The sequence below is a fragment of the Lacerta agilis genome, chromosome 6 (assembly GCF_009819535.1).
Source record: "Lacerta agilis isolate rLacAgi1 chromosome 6, rLacAgi1.pri, whole genome shotgun sequence".
In the NCBI taxonomy this organism is placed as follows: Eukaryota; Metazoa; Chordata; class Lepidosauria; order Squamata; family Lacertidae; genus Lacerta; species Lacerta agilis.
Genome location: NC_046317.1, coordinates 69,419,196 through 69,428,229, shown reverse-complemented (window position 1 = coordinate 69,428,229; position 9,034 = coordinate 69,419,196). Strand labels below are relative to the sequence as shown.

General features: G+C 48.3%; 1 protein-coding gene across 3 annotated transcripts; it reads left to right on the top strand.

The window, feature by feature from the left end:
- Positions 1-2,062: 2,062 nt before the first annotated feature.
- Positions 2,063-8,321, top strand: LOC117048911. 3 transcript variants are annotated; one of them, XM_033153358.1, is made up of 3 exons: positions 2,063-2,361; positions 5,672-6,492; positions 7,160-8,321. In XM_033153358.1, exons 2-3 carry the CDS (start codon positions 5,691-5,693, stop codon positions 7,759-7,761), a joined length of 1,404 nt encoding a protein of 467 aa, XP_033009249.1. In that variant the 5' UTR covers positions 2,063-2,361; positions 5,672-5,690; the 3' UTR covers positions 7,762-8,321. The 3 variants fall into 3 exon arrangements, with proteins under 3 accessions (XP_033009249.1, XP_033009250.1, XP_033009248.1); XM_033153359.1 differs by lacking the exon at positions 2,063-2,361 and adding an exon at positions 2,578-2,798 and having other exon boundaries at positions 5,672-6,429; XM_033153357.1 differs by lacking the exon at positions 2,063-2,361 and adding an exon at positions 2,578-2,798.
- The last annotated feature ends 713 nt before the right edge of the window (positions 8,322-9,034 follow it).

The following is a 9,034-nucleotide window of genomic DNA, read 5'->3' as shown; positions in this document are numbered from 1 at the left end:
GTATACAGTCAGAGCTTCTTCTTCTTCTTTTTACAACTGGAACTCAGTTCCAGCACCTCTCAGGTGGGAGACATTGCCATTATAGGGGAACAAGGCAGGCCTTTGTAGTGACTTTTGGTATCTCTTCTTCTAGAAAAAACAGCACTGTATATGGTTTAGTACTTTTGGTGTTTCCCCCAGTGAGGTTAATATGCTTAAACTTCAGTTGGGGGGGGGGGTGTTAACATGACAGTGATGAAAGCAACCACTAGTTAAATATTATCCTTTGAGGGCATAGCCAGGAATTCAGAGTGCTAACTTTCTGCTGAGATGAGTGGGTGAGCAAAAAAATCTGACTATTGGCCAGGGCTCTTCCAGATGACATTTGAAGAACTACTTTTTTAAGCACACGAAAGCTCATACCAAGAACAAATTTAGTTGGTCTCCAAGGTGCTACTGGAAGGAATTTTTTATTTTGTTTTGTTTTAAGGAATATGGCATCTTGATTATAAAACTGGAGTAGTTATCCACCGCCTTGAAATTTGCCCATTAGGAAGCTTGACAATGAACCTTTCTGAATTCCCATCATACTTAGAAGCTGGAAATGGGTAAGAGTAAGACGATACTAGATTGCAAAGGTTGCTTCAATTTACAAGGCCTGAGGATTACAGATACTCCTTTCGGGATGGAGGAAGAATCAACAGAGCATGGGCCCCTTGTAGCAGGTATGTTGATTGGCCAACCTTTCCAGTGAAGAACACCACCATTTAGGATCATAGTAAAAGCCTTGCTGCAACTAAGTACCGGTAATTGTGCACACAGATACATAATTGCACCTACAGGTACGTATTTCTCTAGGTGTTTCGCCACACACAAGAACAGGCAGCGTGCAAGGTGATTGGGAAATAATGTAATGCCTTTCTATTTCATCAGATCTGGGTGGCATCCCTAAATGCTTGTCTGCAATCAGTGGAATACTACGTGGGGGGGGGGGGCGGAGAGAAACAACTCAGTGCAAATAAACCAGAACTGATGTTACCTGAGGCTCAGTAGAACAGATGGCTGTGAAAATGCCTGTCCTGGGTGGAGTCAGTCTCTCTAAAGAAGGGATAGCGAACCTGTAGCCCTCCAAATGCTGAACCACAACTCCTGTCAGTCCCAGACAGCATGGCTAATGGCCAGGTATAATGGCAGCTATAAGGCAGCAACATCTGGAGAGTCATAGGTTCCCCTTCTGTGAAGTATAAGGTTGATAACTTGGGTGAAACTTCTGGACCGCAGATGGGGAACCTGTAGCCTTCTGGATATTGCTCAATTGCAACTCCCATCATGCCTGACCACCGGCCATCCTGACTGGAGTCCAACAACACCTGGAAGGCCACAGGTTCTTCATCACTCTTCTAAGGCCCAGCTTTCCTTCTAGAATTCTCAGTAGCGGCATGTAACCCAAAAAAATGTTCCATGTCAGCTTTGGCTGATAAACAATTGGTGTAAAGGAGAAGTGGGTCAACAACCAACATCCTTTGGTTATCCATGTTATTCTAAGGACATCCGTGTCTCCACTGACCTTCATTCCAAGCAAACAGAATCCGGTTGTGTGCCTGCACCCCTGGAGTCTCTTACTGCTCCGAGACTGGGGTGGCATCTAACAGAATGTAGTTTGAGCAAGCCACTTCCTTGGTGGGGTACGATGGGGCGCCCTAAATTTCTGGAGAGCTTTTGAAGACTTGCTTCAAAACGCACAGCACCACACCACCCTAGGAGGAAGCTCCATTGAATTCAATAGGGCGTCCGTCTGAGTAGACAACGCTGCAATCCCGAGAGTAAATCGCCTCCGAATTAAACAAGGTGGTGTTTGTTTGTTTTTAAGAGTAGGGCGTGTTCTAGGACCATGCTGGGGAACCTGACGCTTCCTTCCCGGGGGGAATGTTTGTGCATGTGGATGAGAAGATGCATTTGCTTTTTTTTTTTTTTTTTTGCAAACGCTGGCTGTTTGCAAAAGACTTATGGGGGGGGGGAGCTGAGCACCCTCCCCGCTCTGGCAACCCGGAGCCGCCTTTCGCCAGCAGAGCCAGCACCGCCGGAACAAAGCCACGACAAGGGGATTAACTTCCAAATGACCCTCGCCGCGCGGCCGAAAGCGCCGCCGGAGCCCCACCCCTCGGGCGGCCGGAGGTCTGGCTGCCGATGGTCACATGGGCCTCTCTCAGCATGGTGGGAAGGGAAAGTTTATTTGAATTGCAAGCGCTGCCTGCCTGCCTGCCCGGGGACGATCAAACTTGTGCAGCTCCGCTTTCCGGCCACCTCTGCTGCTCCTTCTTGAAGTTTGCTGCGCCCTCCGCCCCGCCAGCCCGGCTCCAAATGCTTCACTGAGTTTGCAAGGTGATTTTTTTTTTTAATATTGTTTTATATCCATTTCAGCCTCTGCTTTTGTTCTTGCTTATCCATTTATTGCTTTTGCAACATTTGTGATCGCAGATTCCCCTCCTCAACCAACGTTAAATGCATTTCCTCCTATTTGCGGCTTCTCTTCTTTTGCGATTACTTTTTATTTTTATTTTTTCCTACAACCGCCTTAGTTCCCTTTCCCCCTCCCTTTCCCCATTGTCCGCCCTCTGATTCGAGGCTCCGCACGTCAATCACGGGCTTGACTCTTGCCCCTCCCCGCCTCCCCGATTGAGCGCTGGCTCCCCGCCTTCTTCCTCTGCTTCGTCCTGCCTCCCCAAGGCCGCCTCTGGTTGGGCCGGCGCCGCGCCCGTCACGCGGGGGAACCAATCGCAGCCGGCCTTCATGCCCACGAGCGAGCCGGGAACTTGCAAGTAAGTGTGCGACTGTGGGTTAGGGGAGCGGCTGAGCTTTTGGGGAAGGCGACTGGGAGGGTCGGGATGCTTTGGGAAACCCCTGGCCGGCACCGAAACGCTGGAGAGCACCCCTGGGTGTCCCTGAAAGTGGGTGAGGGAGGGGAGGTCTTTCGCTTGGAGGAGGGGCAGGATCAGACACCAGGAAGAGTTAAATGCTGCACCCCAGAGTTGTTGTTTTCCAATACTTAAAAAAAACAAAACACAACTCCAGATTTAAAGTTCCTCCTTTTGCATCTCCTGCTTAGCTTAAAAGGGATTGTGGTTTTTTGGAGGGAGGAGGGTTTCTTATAAATGGATTTGGGGAGGAAACCCCATGGATTTATTCCAGCTTCTTCTTAGAGTCTGTTGTTACTGATCTGCAAACCCAAAGACTCTGTTAGAAATGCCAGAGCTGGGGGGGGGTGGGGGGAGAGAGACCTGGAGTACTGCAGGTGGAAGTAACTGTGTAGATGGCTCAACTTAAATGTGGGAAGCCGGAGCAAGTATAGGTAGCATCTTTGCTGGCTAGACAGCTAGCTATGCCTGGTGGGGGTTTTGTTTTGCAGAAGTATTTCTGGAAAGCTGTAAATTCACCCTCAAGGTGTGAGTTCAAGAAGGGAGCTTTCCAATGATTTTTGCATGCCCAATCTGTCATATATCAGCTGCCTGCACTGGAGACCTGTTCATTCCTGGGTCATTCTAGCTAGATAGGCCTAATTCTCTGTTACTATTACAGTCATACCTTGGGTTACGAATGCTGTGGGTTGCGTGTTTTTGGGTTTCGGCGCTCGCGCATACGCAGAAGCACAAAATGACATCATGCGCAGAAGCGCCAAATCGCATCATGCGCAGAAGCGGTGCTGCGGGTTGCGAACGCTGCAGGTTGTGAACGTGCCTCCCGCACGGATCACGTTTGCAACCCGAGGTATGACTGTATTTTACTAATATAGACAGTCATTCAGTTATGCGAGCCACCCTCTGGCTTCAAGTGGTACGGCTCAGATGCAGGTAAACCTGTGTCTGGGCTGTACCACCTCAAGATGCAGATGGAGGCTGGCATAATTGAATGCCCATCAATAAAAGAGAAGTCTATTTAAGCCTTCTTGCAACTAGTTTTCTATAGGCCTGGAAGGTTTTTGAAGGAAGGAGCATTTCACCATGTGATTTTCCCTCCCTGTTGTCTGTACATCCTAGACCCAGTTTGCCCACCCCATAAGAACAGACCACTAGATGTGCCCTACTCTGTTATCCCTACAGAGACTCTTGGCTAATAGTGAGGCTTATTTGTCATCTTCTTAAGTGTCTGCATTAGCTAATGTCTTGCTTTTATGTTCTGCTGACATAGCTGAGTGATCCCTGACCGGGAAATGAAACATTTGTATGCTTTTGTTTTGTGCTGAATTGCTTACTTGGAAGTACATCTCAATTACCTGACTGGCACTTGCTTTCCAAATTTGTGTTTAAAATCACAACCTAAAGCTCAGAAAGTCTTCTGTGTGGTGCAAATGTTTACTCCCAAATAAAGTGAGATGTTGTTTAAACAAGGCCCACATCATATGCAGGTTTGCTTCAAGTAAGTGCCATTGAACTTGCCGAGATTTACTTCTGAGTAAAGCAACACAGAATGCGGCTGTAGACTTTGAAGTCCATAAAATTAATATAGGCTGCAAAAAAATTATACTAGCCTGCTGAGTCTCCGTGTTGACCTATCAAAAGAGGAAGCCTCATCTTCCATCACCTAGCCTTTTGGCTGGCTAGTAAAAAAAAATATCTACCAAATAGTCTGGCAGGGGAGTGATGGAGCAATCCACCCCTCCTTTGGCAGCTGTCTGTATTTCTATGATAGTTGAAGAGAAAAGGGCACCCCTCTCTTTGTGACTTGCACATAAAGGAAGTGGACTGAATAAATCCTTTCCTCTTCCACCAGCCCCCCTTGTTTGCCTGCATGGAATTCCTGGTCACCTGTGGCTGCCACACGTTGCTAAAATACAAGTATGTGATGGGGCTAACCCCATGCAGTGGTGCAGCAGACGCTGGACCTGCAGGCAGACTTTTTTGGTAGAGCAAAACCGAAACACGTCAGGTGTGCAGAAGGAAAAACATTAATTGCATCATTCACAAACCCCGTGCTTCTCTAAATAGCCCCGTCTCCCAGATAAGTCCAGGATCTAAATTTGTGTGGCTGTTCTACTGACCCCATGTCAGTTCAAAAACCCAGGTACCTGCTGCTATGGCCTGGAGGTGTCTGTCCATGTCAGACAAATTAGAACATGAGAAAATCCCTGCTAGATCAGGCCAGAGTTTCATTTAGTCTTGCATCCTGTTTTCACAGTGGCTGACCAAATGTCTATGTGAAATTTACAAGCACTCCCCTCACTTGGTGAGTCCCAGCAATTCAGAAGCATGCTGCATCCAACTGTGGAAGTAGAGCATAGCCAATGAGTCTAGTAGCTATTGATGGCCTCCTCCATATATGTTTGCAATCCTCTCTATGTTTTTGTTTGGAAACAAGCCTCACATACATAAATTATGTTTCCAAGTAAGTAGGTATAGAACTGTAGCCTAAAATCATTTCCCGAAACACCTGTATTTCTCCTTGGGGAGGAGAACATATAAACAACATAACATATAAAGAAACAGTTCAGCAATAGAGGTATGTACATCCTCCTAAAAGGGACCTGTTGTAACTGGGAAAACGGCACGTTTGTGTTCCTATGCTAAACTAAATTGATAGTTTACGTGATCGGGACCACTTGCCAAATAACTCTCTAAAGGTCAGAAAACCAATTAAAGGGAAAAGAACCTATGCTGTGCCTGTGAGGTTTTAACTGGTGTGGGTTCTCTTTTGGCAGCAGAGGCAGAAAGAAAATAATGGCTGGTAATGATGACCTCTTAAAGAATCTGAAGAACAACTTGCAGGAGCTGAACAATCTCCGCTCTAGGTATTACATATCAGCAAAACGTACCTTGTCTGCAGGTGCCAAGTCATTGCTTCGTGACCAACAACAACTGCCAAGGGAAAATATGAACATCCAGCCGTTTGCTCCTAGAAAGAGCATCCGCCACCGCAACCCCTACTGGCCTGATGAAGAAATCCGGACCTTCATTGAGATCTGGGGCGATGACCAAGTCCAAGCCTCGCTGGCCACCAATTTTCGCAACGAGGCTCAGTATGAGTGGATCTCTGATCGGATGCGGGAATACGGCTATGACAGGGATATGAAGCAGTGCCGTTTGCGTGCCAAAGAGCTTCGGCGAGGATACAAGGCCATTGTTTGTGGAAACAACTCCTCTGTGAGTGGCCAACGTGCCCTGCCATTCTATGATTCCTTGAATAGTTTCCTGTGCATGCACAAAGGCCTGGTGGTGTCCAAAGTCTCCCTCTCCATAGATCGGAGGAATCGAGAGGCACAAAAGCTGGGGCTGGAGCAGGAGAAAAATGAAAAACTAAGTGTCGTCCTTGTTTCCGATGACGACGAAGCCTCCATCCCAGACCCTGCGGATGACTCAAATGGCTATTTTCAAGACCCGCGGATGGATTCCGACCCTGTGAATGCCCAATCTCCAGGTGATGAATGGGAGCAGCACGGAGAAGACGACATCCTGGCAGATGATGAGGCTTTGCCCCATTTCCCCAGTGCTAGAGGAGAGAGCCATTCGGCTGTCAATTCAGGTGAATTTTGAAAATTAAACTCCTGTTTCAAAGATCATTGCTGTTGAGCAATGTCACCTAGGTGGGTTACGTTAAGTTGGTGGTTTGGGCTGAGCTTGATTTATTTTTTAAAAAACAAACAAACCCCTGAGATGTGCTGAGAGGACTCCACTTATAAACTAGAAGCCTGTCCCTGTAATCTAGGGATTGGAAACCTGTGGTCCTCCAGATGGCAGATTCCACAATGCCAATAAGTCCCAGCCACCATAGCCCAATAGTGATGGATAATGGGAGTTATAGTCCAACAGGTTACCCATCCCTGCTGTAATCCCAGATGTATGAGGGTTGGCCATAGCTACTTAGTGAGGGGGGGTGGAGTCCACACAAGTGTCAGAGGTTGTCTCCTTAGCATTGTTGGGCATGCTCCAGAGCTAAGCCCTAGTGAACACTGGCTGAAATTAAGCTTTAAGTTGGGCGTGGAGAACCTAGAGCCATCCAGATGTTCCTGGGGCTATAGCTCCCAGTGATGATGGGTTTTGTAGGCCCAACAGCAACTGCAAGGCCACAGGTTCCCCTCTGCTTTTAAGTAGGCTGCTGCTGCTGTTTTAACTTCCTTTGGCATCTGGTGTGCTGCTGGCCACCTGCAGAAAGCCACTGCTTTGTTAACTCCTGCTGTCTTCCATTGCAGGCCCATCCAGCTCCTTCCCCAGGGGGCCCCTGGCTGACACTGACAGAGCAAGCAACCACTGGAGCAGGAAACAGAGGAAGCAACCCGACGCTGCCTCGGACCTCGTGGACGCCATATCGCAAGTGGGCGACAGGCTAGTGTGTGCCCTGTCCGATTTGCACTCGAGGCACAGGGAGACGTCTGAGCTTGCGCAGGCCAGGGAGAGCAACGCCCGCAAGGAGGAGTTGACCATCCTCGCAAGCCACGTGGGCCAGGCCACAAAAAACATGGACAAACTCATCACTCTTATGGAGACGTCAACCAGGCGGATTGCAGATGCCATGGACAGGCAAACAGCTGCCTTGGAGAATCTGGCACGGTTGTTTGCCACTAGGGCGCCACCTCCTCCAGTGCCCTCCACATCCCAAGGGCAGCCTCCGCATTCCTCCCCAAGCACCTCTGTACTGCTCCCATCATCATCATCGCCACCGCCGCTGCACAATGCTCCAAACACTTTGGGGGCACACCACGCCAGTGCTCCCAAAGCACCAGAATCACCAGCTTCCAGCAAGGCTGAGGAATGCCAGCCGGAGAAAAAGAAAATAAAAACAGAAGGCAACTAGTGGAATCTCATCGTTTGACAATCCCTCAAACATGCTTCTTTGCTCTCATTGGGTAGACACTCATCCTTAAAAAAAACAAACTCCTTTGAGGGGGAAAGTCAGGATGGTGGAAGCTGTAACAGATCCTTTCTTTTTTTTAATGTAGCCAGAATTTAGGTTTGAAGGCATGTTTGCGTAGAAGAGGGAAGGATGAGTTTTGCCTAGGATGACAAAACTGTACAGTTCACTGGCATTCCACTATTCTGTCCCATGCTCCATATTCTGCTGCTTCATTATGCAATTTGGACTGCAGTCCCGTGCACACTTGCTAGGGAGTAAAGCCCCATTGTGTAAGTGTGGTTCAGATCTAGGCTTGGGCCACAGAGAAGGTCGGTTCAAAATCTCTGCTCAGCCCTGAAGTTAGTTGGTGGCCTTTGTCAGCTCCCTGTGAGCTGCTGCTTTTCCTCTCTCCAAATGGGTAATACAAATAATCTGCACTGCTTGGTGGTTTTGAAGATGAGCAATTTAAAGACTGAATCATTGTGCACGGTGAAACTGATATAAATGAGTAGAGAACATTCTTTGTTGATACATAACATGTTAAAATCAGTGAAATGCATGGTGAGCGATGGGCTCTTTTCCTCCCTTGTCTCAATGAAACCATGCCTTTATTGGCAAACAAAAATAGTCTTCAAATACCACGCGGGTGGTGCTGTGGGTTAAACCAGAGCCTAGGGCTTGCTAATCAGAAGGTCAGCGGTTCAAATCCCCACCACAGGGTGAGCTCCCGTTGCTTGGTCCCAGTTCCTGCCAACCTAGCAGTTCGAAAGCACGTCAAAGTGCAAGTAGATAAATAGGTACCACTCCGGCAGGAAGGTAAACGGCGTTTCCGTGCACTGCTCTGGTTTGCCAGAAGCGGCTTTGTCATGCTAGCCACATGACCCGGAAGCTGTACACCGGCTCCCTCGGCCAGTAACGCGAGATGAGTGCCGCAACCCGAGTCGGACACGACTGGACCTAATGGTCGGACTGGACTGGACCTAATGGTCAGGGGTCCCTTTACCTTTTACTAAAATAGAATTTTTTTATGTGGTTGCGGCAGCTGCTCTTGCAAGATCATAGCCCAAGCTTGGTGGTTCTTTCCTTCACAGGTTATAAGAATGGGGAACCTCTAGGCCTCCAGATGATGTTGAACTACAACTCCCATCAGCCCTAGCAAGTATGACCAATGGCCAGGGGTGATGGGAGTTGTAGTTGAACAACATCTGGAGGGCCAAAGCTCCTCACAGCTGGA